Source organism: Chelonia mydas, chromosome 9, assembly GCF_015237465.2.
Source record: "Chelonia mydas isolate rCheMyd1 chromosome 9, rCheMyd1.pri.v2, whole genome shotgun sequence".
Lineage (NCBI taxonomy): Eukaryota > Metazoa > Chordata > Testudines > Cheloniidae > Chelonia > Chelonia mydas.
In genome coordinates this window covers 42,791,221-42,816,283 of record NC_057855.1, presented here as the reverse complement: position 1 = coordinate 42,816,283, position 25,063 = coordinate 42,791,221, and the positions used below count along the sequence as shown (strand labels likewise).

The following is a 25,063-nucleotide window of genomic DNA, read 5'->3' as shown; positions in this document are numbered from 1 at the left end:
TTCTGAACCTGAAGAGAAATACTATCTAGTCATTCAGCTGCCTTCCTCGGTTTTCTTACCCCTTTTTCTTTCAGTTGCTCTTGCTCAGGTTGAATGTCCAGGCTGGTGGTCTATTTTTAATCATGAACTCCAGATATTAATGAGGATATGGGTAGATGCTATGGATATCATCCCCTGAACAGTCATGCTTAAATTCAGAAAGTGCTCCTTTCTTAAAACCCAAAGTATACCTGCAGAAGAATGAGGAACTTGCTTTCCTATTGGTTTTGAGAGGGAATTTCAAAGGAATCTAAGGAAGTTTATAGATTCCAAGGCCAGAACAGATCATTGTGATCATCTAGCATCCTGTATAAGACAGGACATAGAACTTACCCAGAATAATTCCTAGAGCTGATCTTCTAGAAAAACATCCAATCTTAATTTAAAAATGATTAGTGATGGAGAATCCATCATGACCATTGGTAACATGTTCCAGAGATTAATTATGCTCACTGTAAAAAATGTACACTCCATTTCTAGACTGCATTTGTCTAGCTTCAACTTACATACATTGAATCATGTTAAATGTTTCTCTGCTAGAATGAGTGAAGAGCCCATTTTAAAATATTTGTTCCCATGTGGGTACTTATAGACTGTAATGAAGTCACCCCTTAACCGTCTCTTTGTTAAACTAAATAGACTGAGCTCCCTGAGTCTCTCAGGCATGTTTTCTAATCTTTTAATAATTTCTGTGGCTCTTCTCGGAACCCTCTCCAATTGATCAACATCCTTGATAGGACCCCAACTCCATTGAAAGGCAATAAATTAATACATAAAGCCTAATTACTTCATTTTATAGAATTTTTTGAGGAATTTTTATAACTCAGAGTATGGACTTGAACTATGGGACCATTTGCTCTTTTCTTTTTGTAACACTGGGAACTTGCCAAATTCCTCAGCTTCTGCTAAAGTTGAGGAAGATGAACCCGAGGATAAAGGGACAGCATCAATCCTCCTCTTGTTATATTGGATTTATTTCCTTTATTATGTTTAGAGGAGAGTCTGATCTGAATCACTAAAACAGAGTCACTTTTTGTTAACCTGAACCAAATGTTCATACAAATCACAGAGGATATTGCTGTTTTCCTGAGGCTCAGGGATAGGAGGCTGGAGACCTCCATCTGTCTGTGGCACACCAATTCCATCTTGATGAGGAACTAAGCAAATATAAACAGATTCTCTGCTTATGGATTGCACCCGGGGGGTGGGGAGGGCATTACAGAGTGGGCAGCTGGTCCCATGTAGGCTAGAAATTTATTAAGAGGTAGGGGAAGCAGAGGGAGAGAAGGGAAAATATTGCCACTGGCAGGAGTCCTGCCTGTTTCTACAACAAACCTGGTGAGGTTCATACTTCTAGTGGAAGGTTGGAACCTGAAGACCTGTGAAATGCTAGCTGAGAAGAGTAATGGAGGGAGCGTCACTGATCCCAGGAGCTGCAGGCTGCTGAAGGGCCGTCATTCTGAAGCAGCAGGGAAGCAGGTGCAGTAGCAGCAATCTGAAGCAGACTGCTGAGGCCTCTGGAATAACTGCTGCCTTACCTGAGCTGTCTTCCCTCTGAGTGGGGAAGTTGGGGGATGGGAAGACCTCAGATTCATCTTCCCATTGATCAGAGATCTAGTCTAATCTTTGGCTGCTATGGAGGTAGGGGTACAAAGAAAGAATTTGCTGGAGGAATGAAGAGACCTCAGCAGATACCTTGCCAGCCAGCTAGCTCTATCTTGATCTTTTATAGCTGCTTTACCTCTGCAGAGCTCAGAGCACTTCACCAAAGATGTATCATTATCCCCATTTTACAGTGGGGAAAACTGAAGCACAGAGCAACTTGCTCACAGTCACCCAGGAGGACAGCAGCAGAGCTGGGAATAGAAGCCAGGTCTAGTGAGACCCAGTTCAGAGCTTTATCAACTATTGAACGAGTCTGGTCCAGAATCCGTGCCTTAAACCACTAGAAAGAAGCCAAGTGTGTATCTAGTGTACACGTGAATTTTATATACTCTAGGAAAAGGGGACATACTGTACAACAAAGCACCATCCGGGAGCTTTGGCTAGCCAACTGCAATTGCAGAGATTTTCTGCAGAAAACCATGAGATCATGTAAGCAAACAGAAAGGAAAGATTTATAAAATTCACCTAAACCTTCTGCATCATTTCTAAGCATTAATGGAATCAGGCTTCAGCACCAGCCACAACTCCTCATATACAACCCTGGTACAATGCTATTGATTTCAATGGCACTACATCACTGATGAATTGAACGCATGGGATCACAGAATCATAGATTAGGGTTGGAAGAGACCTCAGGACCATCTAGACCAACCCCCTGCTCAAAGCAGGACCAACCCCAACTAGTATCAAATATCCGAGTTAAGAGCAAACTTGAATATAAATTACGATTCAGAACAGATAATTTCAGTCACTCATTCTGATGTGGCAAAGCTTTCCAGGGCCAATGAAATGAGTACATTTTGCATCTGGCATACGCCAGTTATGAGTGACTGGCAGAATGCTGCTGTGAGCAAAATGTGTTTCAGTACCACACCTTTAGCGGTGGGTATTACACAGCTCTAATTAAGATGAGAGAAATAAAGAGCTCAGCAGTAATAAAAGGAGCAAACAGGAAAATAAAGCAGTGCATGACCCATTTTATAATAAAAAAAAGGTATGTTTAATGGATATTCTCAGACAGCTCCTGCTTAACTCAATGGAAGCTTTGTCACAGATTTCACTTGGAGCTGATGCAGTGCAATGTGCATACCGTAGCAGCAAGCAGTTATTGATAGGAATCTATGTATTTCTTATAGCTATTCAGAAAGAGAACCAGTTTTCATGTGAATGCATAAAGTAAATTGTTAACTCATGCCTGACCTTGCTCTTGGATACTCAGTGTATATCCATGGTAATAGACTAATTTACCAATTAAAGGTGTGAGATCAGGCTCAGAATGGTAAAGAAGTTGCAATTAGGACAAATACCAGTCCATGAGCATGGGCAGTGCAACCTGTGTACGTTAGAAGTAATAGAGAAATAAGAGTGAGCATGACAATGAAGATATTTAGATACTCCTTCACAACGGGCAGGAAGACAGCCATTTGGGAGGTAACAAATTACTGGAGTAACTATCCCTCCAAAGGTATTTTTCATAAATAGGATATAGATTTAGAGCCCATTTCTTCCATCCTTACTCACACTGTGCAGTACTTTTTTCTGGGAATCACCCCAGTGAAATCAATGGGACTATTTCTATAACAACATGCTAGGCAACAAGATTAAAGGAGACAAAAGTGAGCCTTTGGAGAGGAAGGATGTTCTTGCGGTTAGGGGACTGAACTAGGCATCAGGAGATCTGGCTTCTGTTTCTGACTGTGCCACCACCTCATTGTGTGAAAGTAGGCATATTGCTTACCTTTTGCCTCAGTTTCCCAACCTGTAAAATTGGAAGAATACCACCTCACAAGGGTGCCGTGAGGCTAAAGATATTAGTGTTCAGGTGACATGCAGATACTATGATGCTTAGCTTCACAGAAAAGCTTATAAATATGGGAATGTAAAACACTGCATATGTGCAAATGGAATTTAAAAATAAATTCCTAGTCTCACAATATATCACTTACTAGCAGCCCCAGATGTTGAGGGTTTGAGTACCTTGTGGTGTCTAAGTATCAGATTTGAAATATCTTGATTCCCTGGAATCATAGGCTCTTCATTCAAATTTTTAGAAGCACAAATTGAATGGATTCCACTGGTAGCAGGGAAAACATCCCAACCTTCCCTCAGTTTGGAGTAATTGGAATAAGAGGCTCCTGAAAATCCCTAACAGCTCCCTTTAGAATATGACTAGTGCAGGTCATTGCAAGTGAGTCTTTCAGATGACATCTTAAAAACAGAAGCCCTCTCTGCAGTGAATGGCCCTTAAGGAGATCAAGACATTTTTTCATAAGGTAGTGGTTTGCTCAGATGTCCCTGGCCAAATATTTCCCTTCTCCACACTATTGTGCAGCATGCAGGCTCTCTTCTTCTAATCTACATGTAACTGAATTTCAGTCAGGAAGCGACTTGTGTGTGTACTGCATTTACTGTATAAGGCCATCTCTGCAGACTTACACCCAGCTGAGGAGTTCCACTGAAGTCATTGAACAGGGACTACGATTAATTACTTCAGTGGAGCTACACCCATTTATACTACCTGAGGATCTGGCCCATAGTCTGGAAAGTGCTTTAGGATATAAAAAATTAGTTTTATTATTAGTTTAGCAGGCACCACCTGTAGAAGGAAAATAGCTCCCCCTAGGCATCCTACACCCTCCCTCAGCCTGATATGCAAAGGTGCATCTCAGATTTCTAAGTGCTATTCTAGTCTATTCGGGTTCTTGTACTGCCCTCAGCACTATAGTATCTGAGCACCTTCCTGTAGTATGTTAAGCTACGTGACTAACCTCTGTCACATGGGTCATATTCTTTCTCCTATCTTCCCCGCAGGGAGTAAATTGTGTGTACAGTGAAATGTTTTGTTTTGGTGGTGGGATCTGGAGGGAAAAGGAGGAATGTTGACATCACACTTCTATGGGCAGGTAGTGTTCTCCCTTCTACTGGTAGGGAATGTTTGATAACCCGAATATGGCAGGACTGAGCCCATATATTACATCTGTTTACAAGCTTCATTAAAAACATGTAACAGTAAAAGTGACACAGTTGCCTCTTACTGAGACAAGAAATTTGAGATGATCCTTCCCTCAACTAAACTGTAAAGTCCATCACATCATATCTCTGCTGTGATGCCTACAAGAAATCAGCCAACTACAGCTGGCCAGGTCAAAGGGAGACAAAATTTATTTTAAAAAGCAAAAAACAAACAAAAAAGCCATTCAGATGATTCAGAACTATCCAATTGTGCACACAGGGCATGATCCAAAGCCATTGAAGTCAGAGGGAACTCTTTCCATTGGCTTCAATATATGTTGGATCAGGCCCTCAGCAAGCCTCTGTAACTGCATGATCTTCTTACTGTTCCTCTCACCTCACCCCTTTCCCTCCTAGTGTGCATTACCCTCTGCTGTGTACAGTCTAATTAGATTGTAAACTCTTTGTAAAAGGGACTTTTTCATCCTGTGTGTTCATACAGCGCCTAATACAATGAGGCCTGCAATTCTGACTGAGGCCTGAAAGTGCTACCAAAATATGAACGTCAAACAATAAAAGAAAGAGCTGGTCACTGTAAAAATAATTTGTGGTTTCCTGCCAGGGGGAAGAAAACCCCACAACCATAAAGGTAACCAAATGAAGAACTGATGTACTGGAAAACACTAATACTTAATTAAGAGGACACAAGATAGAAGGCATTATAGCCTGACAACAGATATTGTTAAGCGGTGGAGTTGGGAACACTTAATGCACAGAGAAGATCAATATTGCCCTTTGTGCACTTCTTCCCTCCCCCTACTTAATTAAAGGGAAACCTCCATGTCAGCCAAAGTTTAAAAGCACATTAACTTTTAAACATCTGTAACTATTCTCTTCTTTACGTCATTTATTTTTGAGAGTTTGCTAGTCAATACGAACATTCTACGTGAAACTAGCACACCATGAAGATTACCTTTCCTCTAAAAAATCACGACAGATTACTACTTGACATTACACTGAGAAATCTAACTTCACCATGCACAGGCACACCATCAGGCCATCTCTTCCTTCTGAACACATGCCCTTTCTCCCGTTTTGTCTACGATAGTAGGAGTTTCGCAAGAGAATGGAAAATAAACAAACACGCAGGCAAGCTTTCCATTAATTTTGGAGAGTTTCTTTCAGAAACAGCTTTTTAATTTCTACCCACAGAGACAGTCATCCACCAGCTTGTAAACTCTCTGAAATACTTAGGGGTTAGATCAGAGGTGGGCAAACTACAGCCCACGGGCCACATCCAGCCCACGGGACCATCCTGCCCAGTCCTTGAGCTAGCCCCAGGCCCCTCCCCTGCTGTCCCCCTGCCCCCGCAGCCTCAGCTCACCATGCTCCAGCTCCTGCCGGGCAGCGCTGTGGCGTGGCTGGGTCCGGCTGGGTGGCGTGGCTGCCAGTCCTGCTGCGCTAAACGGCATGGTAAGGGGGCGGGAAGTGGGGGGGGGTTGGATGGGGCGGAGGTTCCATGGGGGGGGCAGTAAGGGGACGGGGGGTTGGATAGGCGTGGGAGTCCCAGGGGGCAAGGGTGTGGATAGGGGTTGGGGCAGTCAGGTGACAGGGGGGTTGGATAGAGGGTGGCATCCTGGGGGATGATTAGGGGCAGGGGGTCCCAGAAGTGGATGGTCAGGGGACATGGGTAGGGGATTCTGAAGGGGGCAGTCAGGGGCAGGAAGTGGGAGGGGGCGGGGCCAGGCCGTTCGGGGAGGCACAGCCTTCCCTACCCGGCCCTCCATACAGTTTCAGAACCGCAATGTGGCCCTCAGGCCAAAAAGTTTGCCCACCCCTGGGTTAGATAGTTCCATGCATAGCTGAGATGTAAGACACCCCACCCCTTACCATTCTGGGCCTTCCCAGGTTGTAACTCTGGTCACAGCATGAAGAACAGATGCTACTTGACAGATACTTCCCATTGTAGACAATTGGGTGGGAAGGGGAGCAGGGGAGTGAGGAGCCTTGACTCTGTGCCCACCAGCCAAAGAGTAGATTCCTATCACACAGGGGGAAGAAGCTGCTCCACAAAATGGGGTGAAGCAACTTATTCTCCTCCCTAGAGCATACAGGGAGTAAGGAAAGAATTAGAGTGTTCCAGGTCACAATTAATTCATTGGTCTGCTTCTGGGGTGGTGCAGATATGAGCCACCCTTTATATGGGGCAGACTGGAAAGTCACAATCTAGCACTAGGGAAACAGAGGTATAAGAAATGTTTCTTTTGCAAAAATAACCTGGCATATTTTAGGAAGCAAGAAAACAGGTTGTGTCCAGACAAGTCTCATCACATATTTCATTAGCTTTTATACGTATCCCTCAGACCCTTTTGTAATGCCTACCTACTCCTGGTGTCTACTATTTTTAGCACAAGAGACTACTAAAATAGCTCAGGTTTTCAAAACACTGCTCCTATGAATCTCTTTGTGTCACAAGAACTTTTATCCACAGATCTCAAAGTGCTTTACAAGGAGAAGGAAATGACCCCCTGCACTGATTCCACACAGTGGGTTACAAACTCACGAGTTGCAATAACGGAACAGTCCATCTAGTCTAGTATTCTCTCTATGAGAGTGGCCAGCACCAGGAGCCTGATCCAAACCCCAGTTAAGATTATGGGAGTCTTTCAACTTCAATGGGCTTTGGATCGGACCCCAAAAGATTTAGAGAAAGGGATAAAAAACAAAACAAAAAAACCCAACCTAAGTGGACATTTATGCAATTGCATGTCTATAGCCTTAATCACTTCCTAACCACAGGCAGTTAATAGTTGACTTATGACCTGAAATATCAGGGCTGACAGTCCTTATGCCTTTTGATCCTAGCTCTTTGTATTATATTCTTAAAACACAGGCATGCTATAGTCATAGATATAAGTGTCCAGATAGATAGATGATAATTCATATAAGTGTTTAACCATTGACACTACAAAACTCTTTGCCTCTGCAATATCCGGTGATGATGAGTTCCACAGATTAATTATGGACTGTGTATAAGAGGTATCTTTTAATAGGTTTGTTCTTTGATTGTGTGCAAAGCTAAATAGAAACACCTGACCGATCTTTTCCATACCATTCATTAATGTACATGGGATAAATATTACAGATACAATATTAGCGATGTAAACGCTAGGTTCTGTTTATTATTCTATACCTCCATGTTGCCTCTTATTCACCTCTCTAAACAAAGCAGTCCTAACCTTTTCCCCAATTCATCTTGCCTCTGAATTAGAAAATTACGGTGCATCTGTTTAGAGAAAGCAAAGAAAAAAAATCAAACTTTACTTTATACCTGATAAGAGCTCCCTATTGACTCCATTATTCATCCATTTTCTATGTAAGGGATTCTGGAAAATGTTGCCGTCTTAAGTCTTTCCCAGACATCACAACATTTTTTTTTTTTGTAAGTTAAAAACTGCGGTGATGAATAGGAAATTCTCAGATCTTGTTTTCACACCATTTTAGTGAAATCAAATGTATGGAGACAATCAATGAACTATATTAGCACACTTTTTTTTAAAAAAAGTACTAGCAAAAGCACAGCTGCTGCTTCTAACTATAAAAAAAGAGTTGCCTTTGATTTTAATATGTGCCAAATGTATCCAGTTTTGTCCTACCTGTGATCTAGTTAAAAACTGGTGCTATAAAATTTTCCACTTTGCATGAATGTAGCCGCAAAACTGTATGGGTCAAATTCTCCAGTGAAGTTAGGTCAGGAGATAATTGGGCCCTATAAACCTAAACCGCTCCTAGCCATGCAGCATGGTGCAATGTATGTCCTCTTCTGTGGCAGGGACCCAAGAGACTTTGGAAGTCTTCTCAGATCCAGAGAGCCACAGTGATTTACTGAGTTCTGAGATTTGTTGCAATAACAACTGCTTGGAAAGTAAACACAGGAGTGTAAAACGGAACTGGAAAGAGCAGAGCACTAAGGCTTGTCAAGGATAAAGAGTATCTAGTATCCTTAGCTATGAGGGAAATTTGAAAACATTTCTCTGTTTTGTTCCCTGTCTTCAATCTTTCTCAGACATCCAAAAAAGTTGATGTTTTTGTTTTGTATTTAAAAGCCACATGGACCACAACAGTCAGACACTCTCAGATGCTTTTCTGAAGGGAACTTTCTAAGGGAGCTGGGAAAAGAGATCTCCACAGTGAAAATGAGTCATGAAACTTTTTCGCAAAAATGTATGTACATTTAAGTTTTAGTTGGCATTGTTTCCCCCATTTGGCCTATGATCGCTGCCCTTTCCTCCACTGAGAAAAATGCATGGGGCTGGCATTATCTGCCCAACTTTGCCCCTAACCTGTGCAGGGGTGACTAAGAGAAAAGTTCAACCAGTTCTTAAAGGGGACACTATCCCCAAATGCGTTCATGTCTCTGAACTATTTGCAGGAAAGTTCATCTGCTGTTGTCCGCATCTATTTAAACTCCATTGCATCCTCCCACCCTCCTTCTCTCTGGCTTGGGGTCTTTAGGTCTCCCCCTTGTCTTGATGTTGATCTGGGTGCTGGTTAGCCTCTGTCCAGATTTCCAAAGAAGTTTCCTTTAGGTTTTAAAGCGTGTCCAGGCGGGAAAACTTCAGAGCCCCTGCTCCCAAAGGAGCCTGGTGCAAACGCGGGGTAGCTGGGGAGGGGGAAAGGATTAAGAGGACAGTACTGACCAGCAGTGGGCACATCGGGAACCAGCTTGAGGGGGCCGATCTGCCGGATCTGAAACGCCGTCCTCACTTCGTGGCAGCTGGGAGACTTGACTGCAGAGACCCCGCCGCACAGCCCAGCGGCCGCCGCCGCAGCGAGCAGCAAGAGCCCGAAACGCTGCCGGCTCAAGACCCCAGGGCTCCTGTCACCGGCCATTTCCACATTCCCCCGCGGGGGCAGAGCCAAGCCAGGGACCGCAGCGCGCCCCCCGCTAATCAGTGCCCAGGAGCGGGACCGGCCCCTGGCGAAGTTGCGAGCCGCAGGAGACTGGGAGGGTCTTAGTCCGCTCGGGCACCGAGCGCTGCCGCCTCCGAACGCCGGCACCAGCTGAGCAGCCTCGCACGTCCGAACCCCGCGACCAGCTGCGCTCGCGTTCCTGCCGCCTGCCTTCAGGGAGGGCGCCGGGCGCTCTTGCTGTTGCAGCCCAGCCCCGCTCGCTAGGCAGGGTCTGGGAGGGGAGCAGCCGATCTGCTCATTGGCTTGTGCTATAATTAGACTTAAAAAAAAAAATCTGGAGGGAGTCTCCTTTAAAGCCGCACTGTCTGCAGCTAGTGGGCAAGCTCGCCGCTAGCCCAGCCCGCTCGCTGTGTTAGCCACCCCGGGGAGCCCACACCCCCACCCCGCGCTGAGCGTGCACAATGGGCCGCCGGGCGACTCGAGGCTGAGCGACACGCCCTGCACTGCAACGCCCAGTTGGCCCAGGTCTATCAGAAAGCCAGGGTACCCAAACGCGGGCCACGGGGAGAGAAAGCACTAGAGAGGCACTCCTGCCCCACTGAAACCCACGGCAGATCTGCTGGGCTTCAGTGCGGCAAAGATCCCACCGTCGGGGTTATCCTTCCTGGGGGCTGGGAGCTGGGCAGAATCTGTGCGAAAGGGACGCCACCAAACCCAATAGCAGGAGAAAGGGAAACGCACTCAGGCCAGACTTGTAAAGCTCTCTGTACACGGGGTAGAGAGATACCCCAGGAGTAAGGAGCGCTTTGGCAAGGCAGCCTGGTCCTCTGTAAGGCATGGGACTTTGAGGAAGGAGTGGGAGCCCACGTGTCCTGGCGCTGCCACTGACTTCCTGGGTGGCCCTCAGTCAGCCACTTCACCGCTTTCTGCCTCAGCTTCCAGAATTACCATAATCGACTTGAAACTTAAAATCTGTGCCAAGCACTCTGAGATCCTCAGCTGGAAGGAACTCTGAAAAAAAACAAAATAATAGTATTTTTTATGTATAAGTTTTGCTGGATCCCATGCAAAATTCATGGCACTCAGATATAAGGATGGGGCTATATAACCATCTAGATAGCTCCACTTCAAACCAGGCCAAAGTCTGACTCCTGAGTTCCACTTTAATTTAACTTCAGAGTTCCAGGGGTGGGGGCACAAATCCACCTGAACAGACAAAAGGGATGGCGGGAGGGGCGGGAGGAAGGCTTTCTGGTCTTCAGAGTCACTGGAACTTTTAAAAAAATTTTGCAAAGTGATACATAGAATAACATCTGACAGTTTCTGTGGCTTATAAAACCCCAGCTATACCATACAGGTATCAGGGACCTTTGAGTAGGATCAATTTACAGCAGGGTTTCCAGAGATGGGGAATCCATACTAAAAGGAACACGTTCCCCAGGGGAATGTAATGCCTGGTTCCCAAGGAAAACAGATGTAAAGAAGAGGGAGGAAATAGTGTTTAATGACATCACTAGATTTAAAAACAACAACAACAAAAACCTAAGCTCAGTAGGCTGGAAAATCCTGGGTGGGTTTGCTTGTTTTATATTCCAAAAATCCATGTAGAGCACATTGAATGCCAAAGGAGAGTCCTCAGGAAACAGTTTATAATAATGACCAATAGACACTATTGTAGACAGGAGTACCTTTAATTTCACACTCAGGAAATCCATACATTTCTCTCTACTGCTAATAGTCAGTTCTTGCAATAACTCAGTAGCCATTTAAATTCTATTGCAATTATATAGTTTCTCAAGCAAAACAACATTGAGAGTACATTGCAAACCCATTTGGTGCTTTAGATGATTCCTGGAGGCATTAAAAACACATAAACCAATAAATCTGCCTGCAAATGTATCAAGTGTCAGGAAGGGCTTTTCCTGCTAAAGGTACATATCCATTTATAAATTTGTTAAAACGGAGTTTACATGCTGACTGTGTTACCAAAATAAACTATTTTTCTGTTTGGGGTCCTGATCCCATATTACCTACACAGGCAGAAAACTTCCAATCCCCCTGGGAATTTTGCCAGTGTATCAAATATAGGATTGGTCCTACTGGAGTGAATCCAGAGTAACTATTGACTTCACTGGAATGAGATCATTGTAAATATGGAGTAATTGAGATCAGAATCTGGCCCTCTGTGTTTAGAAACTTGCTATTTGCCAGACACGCTGAGAAAGATTCTGTGTGTTTCTGAAGAGCTGCACTATCGAAGGTGCAGCCCAAGTGCAGTGAGAAGGTGGCTACTGTGTGAAAGAGACCCTAGCATAAGTCAGAGAAGCCCTAGCCAAGCATTATAGCTACTCCCCTTCTCAACCCCTAGTCTGGGTCTTGTAAGATGATGCAGCATAGACCCTGTGTTATCCCTATGCTGCTTCTGGTCTGGGGGACTTTCCCCCAGCCCCTTGCAGCCTCTATGCATCACTGGAGAGTATTGGGGCTTTACCTTCCCACACATGACTTCTCTTTGCCTGGGACGCTAGTGTGCAGTAGCAAGTTCCACTGCCATTGCGGTTTTCTGCAAGCTTTGCTCAGGTTGCAGGAGTTGCCCCACAGTGCTCTGCACCCATGAAAATGTTTAGGTATTCCCAAAGCACCAAAAAAAAAAAAAAAAAAAAGCCAGTAATTTGAGCTAATTTGCATGACCATGCATGCAGAGAATGTTATGAACTAGAAGAACTAGCTTTGTTTGAGGCCATTATGTTTGATTTTTTTTAAAATAACTTGTAACTCTCAATAAGCTTTTAATGCTCTGAAGGAACAATAGGGGAGCCCACCTGTAGCTAATTTAACCTTTATAAATTCCCATAGGGTAATGAAAGACTGAGCAGCTTAATACCGTAGATCAGTTGTCTTTGTTATATTTCAAAGGTGAGGAGTGCAGATCCTCTGAGTTTTTTGCCTTTATTAACTTTTTCCATCAAGTCAGTTATAGATTAATTCTTAACAATTTGATTTAAAACACTTATCATGCAAACTAAAATCAAGTAAGAAAAAGAATGGCTCAACCACTTAAATGACCCTAGCCACATGAGAAAAGCTTGAGTTACCCCTCAGTTCTGAGCTCCAATTATTATTTATTTGAATTGTAGTAGCTCTAAGAGGCCCCAGTTGGGGATCAGGACCTCATACTATGAAAAGAATTTGCAATCTAAGGCCCCAGGGCTGTAAACACATATGCACATGCTTAATTTTAACATGGGAGTAGTTCCATTGCCTTCAATGGAATTGTTCTCATGCTTAAGTGCTTGCAGGATCGAGGCCTAGATATAAGATGAGAGACAACAGGTGGATACAAAAAACAGACAGCAGAGCAGGAAGTAACAGTGAAATAATTATTAGCATAATAACCTGGGGTCACATCCACCAGGTTATTATCAAGTGTGTGGGTTTATGAACCCAAGGAAAAAGCAACGAGTTAACCAGTGTTACATTTTGTTTAACTTTGGGACTGATCCCTAGAAACCTTATTCAGGCAATGTTCACATTGATTTCAATGGGAGTTTTGCCAGAAAAAAAGGATGACAGGATGATGGATCTGTCCAATAATTTACTTGACAAATAACAGCATTATTTGCCATATACATACTCTATGAATAGTGTCTGATCATTTCTATTTAAGAGCCTGAGGCATCTAATTCCATGGAATTTTTGCCTTTGTCTTCCAAGCTGGTCAGCGACAGAAATGACTAACTGTTTTCTAATGTGGCTGTTAATCAAGATGCCACATATTCATATGCTGAGACTGTTTTTGGTCTTTTTCTGGGTGTGTCAAATAGCTTGGTCTCGATATATATTTTCTAAATGCATTCTCATTTTGTTATAATAAAGCCATCCCATCATAACATATTACTATTAAACCACAAAAAATACTGTTAAGAGCCTGAATTACGCACATAAAGACAAAGAAAATTCAGAGCTGGAGTTACAACTATATGTCGTCTGGGTTATTACAGTACATAAATTGTGAATACACATTCAAGTTTCTGAAAGCTTTGTAATAACCAAGCAGGATAAGGTGAATTAAAGATGGTCCATTTTGGATATCTATATTTAGTTTTACATCTGAATTTCTTTTCTCTCCAGATAAAAAACAGTCCACACACATTATATGAATGTAGCTTTTCGCCACTGATTTAAATTGTATTTTTAAATAATAAAATAGTATGCCAATTTTTATAGTAGATGAACATTTCCTGGGCAATATTTAGACCTCGTAGACCATCATTAGGTTCACTGTCTGAAGACATATAACTATGTAATTGACAAATTGAAAACAAATATACAATGCCATTAGTCTATGTGCATACTAGTTGGATGGTAATAATCATCAGCATTAATAAATACTATTGTGTAATATGTGCTGATATATTTTAATTTTTGCTCTCATTTACACTGATGCAGAGCCATTGAAGCCACTGAATTTATGTCAGTGGAACAGCCAACATTATATGCTCCATGTCATATTATTTCATTGATAGTCTAACAATAAGTCTCAATGAGTGTTTACAACAATAGTCTATCATATTGGTGCTTAAATACTGAAGTGATTGATGCCTTACAAATCATAGATTTGTCTTTGCAATATGCTAATCATTCCTGTGAGATGCTGAGGAACCTCAGTTCTCACTGACTCTGCGGGTGGACTGAGGGTGCTAAACACTTCACAGGTGTTTCAGGATAGAGCCCATATAACTTTGGCTCTGATCCGGCAAAGCACTTACATGCGTGATCACCTTTAAGCACAGGAGTAGGGACACTGCCTCACAGGGAGTACTCCAGCGCTTAAAGCTAGGTGCTTTTCTGGATTAGAGCCATAGATAATATAAACAGATATTTAACCAAGCAATTTACATGACATTCTGGCACTCTGCAGCCGTTTGCTTGGAACTATCACAATTCACCTTGTCAATGGGTATTCTTGTTTTTTGTGTAATGCATATTTACTAAGTTAACCACAAAGCAATTATAGCATAGAGTATCAGATCAACCCTTAGTACAAAGAACAGCAATATGAATATATGAAAACAGTCCACTCTGGCCCTGATCCTGAATTGCCTGAGCATCTAAGATGACTAGTGATCTCATTGGGAACTTTGAATATGCAAGACAGGATCAGGATCAGGTTCTGCATGTCCATGGACTCAGTCATACTCCTATTGAAGATACTGGGAGTTTTGTCAAGGATGTCAGTGAAAGCAGGATCAGTTCCCATACATTAAAAACATTAAAGGTAGGCATCAATTCTGAGACAGGCTCCAACTGTGGTGGACCCCTGAATCTTCAGTGGGATGGATTCTGAGTGGACATGGGAGTCTGTCCATGCTGGTTTAGCTGGGGGATCAAGCCCTTAATGTGCATGTCCATTAGCCAGTCCATAAAACTGAATAACCTAACCACTTATTTTATTTTTGGAGGCCCACAGTTCAACAAGATGAGCATTGGAGTGGTCCCACTGACTTCGGTGAGACGCTAAAAGTAAAGCACCTGCAGAAGTAACTTGCTGAATCAGGGCCTGAACACCAAAAGAGCGAACACCACAGGCAAATGTTCACATAAAAACAGCCGAAGATGTCTTTGGGCTTGTCTACGTGGAGAGTTAATGCATGGTAAACCTCGGTGGGCCCTGCAACCACACTAAAATATGCATACATCAAAGCTCACTATGGAACTTTTAGTGAGTCAGAGCAAGGTCCATACGGCCAGTTAGTGTGAAGCAAGCTGGTGCAATGTAGGCACACACCTCGGCTTGCTGCACACTAAGTCTCCATTTAGACAAGCCCTTTGACCTCAAAGAAGTACTAAAACTTCGTTTGTAACCAGCAGTAAGCTTGATACATTTTTCTTTTTCCATTTCTATAATTTACAGTAAGCAAGGATTTTTAGGGGAAAACCCCCCAAAGTTATATATATTTTCTGGAGGTGAATCAGAGGGCCATGTTTCAATTAAGGATAAATTTTAAGACTGAGTTCTAAACTTCTCAAAATGGACTTTTCAATATTAAAAGCACTCAATCGTAAAATCATCCTTAACTATATCGAGGCTAGCAAGCACTGCTCAAATGTTGTGTCTGGTAATTTACTAGAAGTTTTCTATCCTGTCAAAAATGATGAACGTCATGGAATTCTAACAGAACAGAAAAACTGTCGTGCTCTTTTGGCTAGGGATTCCATTACCTTCTCTTCTCATTTACCTTCAATACTTCTGTGAGCATAATGGAAATAAGTGTTTCCATAACATGAATTGTTTCCTGTGCTGTATGAATTCCACATGGAAAAATGTGCACAGTCCTTTTTGATGGTCAAAACATAGTGTTACTCTGTTCTCATATTATTCAGGGGATATTTTCCCTTTACTGGGCATTACCAGACCAACCTGTCCAAATGCTTGCATGAAGAGCAGCTTTTGCACTTACACCTTTTTGAGATTAAGAAAAATCAGTGCCTGAAAGGCACAGGTCTTAGCTATTCAGTAAGGCTCATATGTTCTATTTAGACCACCACCAACAAAAATCTCTGAAAGAAATTCTAACAGTATAAAAACCCAGCAAAAGCCAGGACATCCTCTTATTAAGCTTAAGACGAAAAGCCTGGCCTTGTGCTCCAAACTAAGGGCCAAATTTCTTCTCAGTGGAGTTGGCCCAAGGCACATGCTATGGGTGGTGCTGCACAGAGCTCCACTTTGTCACCATTCACCTATTATCTCCTTCTGTGTGACCCTCCACACACATATCCTCCAAGGTGAACATGAAGATTCAGCTTTCCTGTGCCAAATTCCCCTACCACCTGCCAGAACATTTCCTCCCTGGTCCCACAGTGCCAAGCAATTGGGGCAGTTGGATGGTGAATGCTGAGAAAGAAGGAAGGGCTACAAAGCAAGAGGGGAACAACACTTTTCCTGGAACAGTCTGAATTGCATTAGGTTGGCATGTACTGAGACAAGCAAAGGGACTGGGTACTCCATATGGTGGAGGGAAGTGTTTGTGACAGCCAATGAAGATTTATTGTCTTGATTGCAAACAGGCAAAGGTGAGATAGACGAGGAGAATGTATGTTTACAAAGTCCTTCATCTCTGGGTCACCACTTCTTATCTCCCCCCTGTTGCTAGTGACCAAAGGACATTATCACCTGACGGTCCATGGGTGGTCTGTGTGAAACAAGTTGGGGATCTGAGTCTAGTCACCAGCAGAGGAGTGCTTATGTCACAGAAACACCGTCCCAGGTGGTACTCTGGTTGGAAGTCTCACCAGAGATGCCAGGGACTTAATGGCCATGGACACTGAGCCACCTTTTCAGCCAAAACATGGGTGTCAGTCAGAGCTGAGCTGCAATGCATGTGTAGATTTGGGAAGGGAACATAGTAGATAAATAAGAGTTCAGTCGCAAGTGTTATTGGTCTGTTCTATTCAGGTTCTTAAGTTGCCCCTGGTACTGTGGTATCCGAGCACTGATAAGCATTAATAAAACCATGGGCCTTGTCCTACACCTTTTATTCACATGGGCTAGATGCTGATTCCTTTCCTCTTGTTGAATAGCACCTTATTGGTTGAATAGTCCCACTGAAGTCACTGAGAGTACATGTGGAATATGGGGCTATACAACATGAGTAAAAGTATCTGAATCTGACCCATGTTTATTTTCATTTACTTCGATGGGACTAATCATATGAATAAGGGAGACAGGAATGGTCCTCATAGGGAGATAAATCACTGACCCACTGTGATTCTTCCAGAAATTCCCCCTCCTAAAGACAGCACTACTGAGAATGGTATTATAGATGGGGCAAATTGGTATATTAGTAGTGAATACTGTATTATCATTTTAAGTACATCCTCCCTCAAGACACAGTTCTTGATGGAATCACTTCCCGTGAGCTCCAAATTCAATATTTAACTGAACTAAAAAATGTAAAGGGAAATATACATCTGTGTTGTTCATTGATCTCAGGAAGGGTCTTCCACACATACTGACATATGGTACCATATTGAATATGTCATTTTTAACCACAGGACAATTTAACCCTAAATGTACATGATAAAAATCTGTCTCACATTTCTGATAGCCTATAAAACAAATGAATGGCCTTTTATTCCCTGCCCCCCTGCTCCCAAGTAGTAAAATAATTGGTTCCTATTACAGGGAAATTGCAGCACATTGGGATTAGTTTGTTTGAAGTTGTTTATGAAGTAGCTAAGCATGTAAAACCGACTGATTTTTCTAAAGAAAATATTGCTCCTAAACCAGGTGCCTGTTGCATTAAGGAAATTCACCATCTAAATTACTAATCCCTAAAAAAAATTAAAAGAAGGCATAACACAACAGAAGTGCAAATAGCTTCATAATATTTGTAATAGCTTTTTCTGGCAGAACAAAATGCTCTAACTTTCATTTGTCAAGCTGGACACTCAGAAAAGGGGGTTTTTCACAATGTGTCAGAATTTGAATTTAATTAAAACTAATTGCTTGGTGTACTGTAAGTGATGCACTGAATTTTCAAATAGCTCTGTTACCATGGGATGGATTTACTCAGTGCTTGGTCGCTCCCATGCTGAATTCTTTTTTTGCCTTAGTTGTATTGTTTGAGTTGTTTGTCTTTCCTCTAGCTTTTTACATTATGCAGAAGGTCATCGGTACTGCAAGGTTCATAGTTAGGATCAACACTTTATTATCAACATATGATGGAAACTCTTCCTAGGAGATAATTAGGTTATTGAGATAAATGAGCACACTTGAAATTTCATATTCCTGCTCACACTAGAAACCAACTTTCGGCTCTCATTTTGATTCTTAGCAAAACGGTACTTGTCTACCATTCCAAATGAATGTACTTAGTGAATGGTAGTGTGTTGTGCATCAAATTAGCATATGACCTGTGCTAAAGTAGATCTCTGTCTGCGGACAGTAGTAGTAGATCTATCAGCATGGATGTGATCCAACCACTAGAGGGAAACAGAGAGAGAGAGAGAAAGAGAGAGAGAGAGAATGAACGTCATGACACTACCAGGTTAGTTGCCAATGCACTCTTGTATGCAGTGGCAGAATCCCATCACAAGCCGACATCAATGCATGAGCATTAGTGGGTATGAGTTTGCTCTCCTTTCTAGTTTTCTTCTTATACATCTGGAAAGGATTTAAAGCCAGGTTTCTAGAATTGCTGCGGGCTCAAGTCAATACATTTAAATACCTTATATCTGCTTAAGTGATTACATTTTTTGGCATGAGGACATGCCATTATAAGTTATCCCTTACACTCTACACTAGTCCAGTTTCCAGGGGTCAAAACTTGCCTATACCCACTGAGTACTAGCTTTGCTTGTACTCCATGGGTAGAGGATGATTCTGTTTCAGCTTGACTCCACAGAGATCACCTGGACAAAACACCCAAGCTTATTGTAGGGAGACCTGTGAATTGTTTTATTCTTTTAGGGTGGTGGGTTGCATTACAATAAAGAATGCTAGTTTGAGTTTCAGACCAGTGTTTACTGGTTACAGTCTGCTGAAAAAATTAAATCATACTGATTCACATGTAGAAACATGCAGAGCTTCACAAAGTTGATCAAACTTCAAGCTGTTTGTTTCATGATACCCCTAGTTAATTACATAATGAAGGACAGGAATACTTGTGGCACCTTAGAGACTAACCAATTTATTTGAGCATGAGCTTTCGTGAGCTACAGCTCACTTCACGAAAGCTCATGCTCAAATAAACTGGTTAGTCTCTAAGGTGCCACAAGTACTCCTTTTCTTTTTGCGAATACAGACTAACACGGCTGTTACTCTGAAACCTGTCATAATGAAGGACAGTGACAGACTGATGGCCTGGAGGTTGGAGTCTCAGAGCAGGACTGGTACAAATAAATGCTGAAAAATGCCCAGGAAATGCGCCAGTCAAATATTAACACATAGTTGTCGAAAATAAAATCCTTATAAAATATACATGTAGGGAAGAGTTTGTTCTAATTAGTATTCAATTTTGTTGATTTTAAACAAAGTACTGCTGCATCTAAAACACGCAATATTTGCAAAAGAACTTATTGGGAGAGAAATCTGCACCTTCGGGGAAACCAGTGAATACTTTTGTTTCCACTGAATGAAGAAAAATTCAAAATCAAATTCTGTGATACTGGTGTAACTTCACTGTCTTCACATTTTTCCTCTAGTCACACCAGTGCTTACCCTATTAGCCTTAAATGAGCTTGCAGAACTGTCATTGACAGCATAACCTGAAGACAATAGGTGTAATACAGATAAATCTGCGTATTTTAGGCCATGATTTGGCCTGCAGAACCTTTACTATTGTTTATGATGCACAAGATGGAAATGTTCCAGCACGACTGTCACAGCCCTGGGGTGAGTTTCCACCACTGCCGGTTCAAAATTATATTTTTTTACTTGCAATCTGAGAAAATGTGATCCAGAAATCAGTGAGAAACAGTGTATGTGGAACCCCATAATGCCATTTGTACTGAGAAGAATTGCACTTTACAACGTACTTCTTCTGGCTAGCCTTCTACTAACCATCATCTTCTGCTTTCTTGCCTTCCACACAAATATAAAACAAGCAGCACAAAATGGTGTTATAAACCCACCATTAAAAACCTGGAACTGAAAAATGTTAGCCAACCTGAAATGCAAGTCTCATGATTTTTTTAAACCTAAGTACTCAACCTAAATATTCCTGCGGGGCTTGCTCACAACAGGAAAGCCAGAGATGTCAATGGGATTTTTCACAGAAGTAAAGTAAATGGGATTTGACCCTTGAGCCCCAATCCTGCATTGGGATCCACTATCTCATCACAAAAAGAAAAGGAGTACTTGTGGCACCTTAGAGACTAACAAATTTATTTGAGCATAAGCTTTCGTGAGCTACAGCTCCGATGAAGTGAGCTGTAGCTCATGAAAGCTTATGCTCAAATAAATTGGTTAGTCTCTAAGGTGCCACAAGTACTCCTTTTCTTTTTGCGGATACAGACTAACACAGCTGCTACTCTGAAACCTATCTCATCACAGACTCCCATGGAGTCCTCCTGACTTTAATGAGACTTTGCACCATTGCAGGGGTCTATGCAAGCAGATCTTGGCTTAGGAACGGGGCCTTAAATTGTAAGCTTATTGGAGCAAGTACCTTAATTTCCTCTATCTGTCTCCAGAGTTCCATGGTACGTCTATGACCCTGGAGAAATTACAAATATGATAACTCCTCCTGCCTAAGTCCTCCTCTCACAATCCTCTCTAACGCCTTCCAGAGCTTACTCTTCAGTCCAGGATTTTGAACAGACACAAGGCTTATTACCAGCTATAGAATTTTTCCAGTGTATGGAAGTAACCCCCTCTCCTCCGACACTGCAAGAAAACGTGAAGGCCCTTAGTGAGTGTAAATTAACGCTGACATGAGCTGTCACATCTATGATGGCAATAGGGAGCTGCCTGGTGAAGTGAGTTTTTATATATATCTAAATCAGAGCATCTACTGCACAAATCAAGCACTCAGGAGACATTCTTGAGATTTACAATGCACCCTGCAGGACCATGGGGCCATAAAGCTATGAGCAGATTACACACCATCTATTCTCCCTGTTGACTTGCAAGACTTCTTAGAGAGAATGGAGAGTGACAAACTGAGAGGAACCTGTACCAGTACTTCCTGATGTAACAGAGGTTTGTTTTACTTTGAAGTACAGATCGCTGTGGTGGCAACAGTACAATTCTTACACAAAGTTTGGGCTTTTCTTTGAAAATGGATGCTATGGGACAGACTGCATGCTGGCATCCACCCTATGCAACACCACTGAAATTACCTGAGGCTGGGGAGTTAGACATGGGGCCAAAATTTACACCAACAAATCTTTCCCCCATTCTTCCCTACACAGGAGAACTGAAATTCTGTGAGTGCTTTTTTTTAATGTCTACTATGGGCCTGATCCAAGTCCTATTAAAGTCAATGGAAAGACTTAGCCCTGGCGTACACTAGGAGTTGAGGTCGAATTTAGCAGCGTTAAATCGATTTAACCCTGCACCCGTCCACACGACGAATCCCTTTTTTTCGATTTAAAGGGCTCTTAAAATCGATTTCCTTACTCCACCCCCGACAAGGGGATTAACGCTGAATCGGCCTTGCCGGGTCGAATTTGGGATACCGTGGACGCAATTAGATGGTATTGGTCTCTGGGAGCTATCCCAGAGTGCTCCATTGTGACTGCTCTGGACAGCACTCTCAACTCAGATGCACTGGCCAGGTAGACAAGAAAAGGCCCACGAACTTTTGAATTTCATTTCCTGTTTGGCCAGAGAGGCAAGCTGCAGGTGAGTGCAGAGCTCATCAGCAGAGGTGACCATGCAGAGCTCATCAGAAGAGGTGACCTTGATGGAGTCCCAGAATCGCAAAAGAGCTCCAGCATGGACCGAACGGGAGGTACGGGATCTGATCGCTGTATGGGGAGAGGAATCTGGTCTATCAGAACTCCATTCCAGTTTTCGAAATGCCAAAACATTTGTCAAAATCTCCCAGGGCATGAAGGACAGAGGCCATAACAGGGACCCGAAGCAGTGCCGCGTGAAACTTAAGGAGTTGAGGCAAGCCTACCAGAAAACCAGAGAGACAAACGGCCGCTCCAGGTCAGAGCCCAAAACATGCCACTTCTATGATGAGCTGCATGCCATTTTGGGGGGTTCAGCCACCACTACCCCAACCGTGTTGTTTGACTCCTTCAGTGGAGATGGAGGCAACATGGAAGCAGGTTTTGGGGATGAGGAAGATGGTGATGATGAGGTTGTAGATAGCTCACAGCAAGCAAGCGGAGAAACCGTTTTTCCTGACAGCCAGGAACTGTTTCTCACCCTGGACCTGGAGCCAGTACCCCCCGGACCCACCCAAGGCTGCTTCCTGGACCCACCAGGCGGAGAAGGGACCTCTGGTGAGTGTAACTTTTAAAATAGAATACATGGTTTAAAAGCAAGCATGTTTAATGATTAATTTGCCCTGGCATTCACGGCCAGTACAGCTACTGGAAAAGTCTGTTAACGTGTCTGGGGATGGAGCGGAAATCCTCCAGGGACATCTCCATAAAGCTCTCCTGGATGTACTCCCAAAGCCTTTGCAAAAGGTTTTTGGGGAGGGCAGCCTTATTCCGTCCACCATGGTAGGACACTTTACCACGCCAGGCCAGTAGCACGTAGTCGGGAATCACTGCAGAACAAAGCATTGCAGTGTATGTTTGCTGGCATTCAAACAACATCTGTTCTTTATCTCTCTGTGTTATCCTCAGGAGAGGGATATGATTCATGGTCACCAGGTTGAAATAGGGTGCTTTTCTTAAGGGGACATTCAGAGGTAGCCATTTCTGCTGGACTGTTTGTCTGTGGCTGAACAGAAATGTTCTCTGCTGTTAGCCACGGGGAGGAGGGAGGGACTAGTCATGTGGTGGGGGGAGGGAAAGTGCGACCTTGTAACGAAAGCACATGTGCTATGTATGTAATGTTAAGAGCAAGCTTTACTGTGAAAGAGTGTACCCATTGTTCTATAAAATGTGTCTTTTTAAATACCACTGTCCCTTTTTTTTTCCTCCACCAGCTGCATGTGTTTCAAGGATCACAGGATCTTCTCCTTCCCAGAGGCTAGCGAAGATTAGAAGGCGAAAAAAACGCAATGAAATGTTCTCTGAGTGCATGCTGTCCTCCCACACTGACAGAGTACAGACGAATGCATGGAGGCAGACAATGTCAGAGTGCAGGAAAGCACAAAATGACCGGGAGGAGAGGTGGCGGGCTGAAGAGAGGACTGAAGCTGAAAGGTGGCGGCAGCGTGATGAGAGGAGGCAGGATTCAATGCTGAGGCTGCTGGAGGATCAAACTAATATGCTCCAGCGTATGGTTGAGCTGCAGGAAAGGCAGCAGGAGCACAGACCGCCACTACAGCCCCTGTGTAACCAACTGCCCTCCTCCCCAAGTTCCATAGCCTCCTCACCCAGACGCCCAAGAATGTGGTGGGGTGGCCTCTGGCCACCCAGCCACTCCACCCCAGAGGATTGCCCAAGCAACAGAAGGCTGGCATTCAATAAGTTTTAAAGTTTTAAACTGTGTGGCCTTGTCCTTCCCTCCTCCACCACCCCTCCTGGGCTACGTTGGCAGTTATCCCCCTATTTGTGTGATGAATTAATAAAGAATGCATGAATGTGAAGCAACAATGACTTTATTGCCTCTGCAAACAGTGATCGAAGGGAAGTGGGGAGGGTGGTTAGCTGATAGGGAAGTTGAGTGAACCAAGGGGCGGGGGAAGGTTTCATCAAGGAGAAACAAACAGAACTTTCACACCGTAGCCTGGCCAGTCATGAAACTGGTTTTCAAAGCTTCTCTGATGCGCACCGCACTCTCCTGTGCTCTTCTAACAGCCCTGGTGTCTGGCTGCGCATAACCAGCAGCCAGGCGATTTGCCTGAACCTCCCACCCCACCATAAACATCTCCCCCTTACTCTCACAGATATTGTGGAGCACACAGCAAGCAGTAATAACAGTGGGAATATTGGTTTCGCTGAGGTCTAACCGAGTCAGTAAACTACGCCAGCGCGCTTTTAAATGTCCAAATGCACATTCTAACACCATTCTGCACTTGCTCAGCCTATAGTTGAACAGCTCCTGACTACTGTCCAAGCTGTCTTGTATGGCTTCATGAGCCATGGCATTAAGGGGTAGGTTGGGTCCCCAAGGATAACTATAGGCATTTCAACATCCCCAACAGTTATTTTCTGGTCTGGGAATAAAGTCCCTTCCTGCAGCTTTTGAAACAGACCAGATTTCCTGAAGGTGCGAGCGTCATGTACCTTTCCCGGCCATCCCACACTGATGTTGGTGAAACGTCCCTTGTGATCCACCAGTGCTTGCAGCACTATTGAAAAGTATCCCTTGCGGTTTATGTACTTGCCGGCTTGGTGCTCCAGTGCCAAGATAGGGGTATGGGTTCCGTCTATGGCCCCACCACAGTTAGGGAATCCCATTGCAGCAAAGCCATCCACTATGACCTGCACAGTTCCCAGGGTCACTACCCTTGATATCAGCAGATCTTTGATTGCGTTGGTTACTTGCATCACAGCAGCCCCCACAGTAGATTTGTCCACTCCCAATTGATTCCTGACTGACTGGTAGCTGTCTGGCATTGCAAGCTTCCACAGGGCTATTGCCACTTGCTTCTCAACTGTCAGGGCTGCTCTCATCTTGGTATTCTTGCGCCTCAGGGCAGGGGAAAGCAAGTCACAAAGTTCCATGGAAGTGCCCTTACACATGCGAAAGTTTCACAGCCATTGGGAATCGTCCCAGATCTGCAACACTATGCGGTCCCACCAATCTGTGCTTGTTTCCCAGGCCCAGAATCAGCGTTCCACCGCATGAACCTGCCCCATTAGCTCCTAATTGCCACAGTGATCTGAGCGGGCTCCATGCTTGCCGTGGTATGGC

At 43.5% G+C, this 25,063-nt stretch overlaps 1 protein-coding gene across 4 annotated transcripts in view; it reads right to left on the bottom strand.

Moving 5' to 3' along the window:
* The window catches only part of LOC102940836 (glypican-5), a 614,981-nt gene extending 604,662 nt beyond the window's left edge, over window positions 1-10,319 (bottom strand). For 2 of the 4 annotated variants that reach the window (XR_006283739.1, XM_037908861.2), the window contains exon 1: window positions 9,357-10,306. Coding sequence is in view for 3 of the 4 variants with exons in the window: in XM_037908861.2 (XP_037764789.1) it covers window positions 9,357-9,549 (193 nt within the window). In the remaining variant the exon portion in view is untranslated. Of the gene's footprint in view, window positions 1-9,356 lie in introns of all 4 variants that reach the window. The other 2 variants (XM_043522374.1, XM_027826956.3) reach the window with 2 other exon arrangements.
* Between the last annotated feature and the right edge of the window lie 14,744 nt (window positions 10,320-25,063).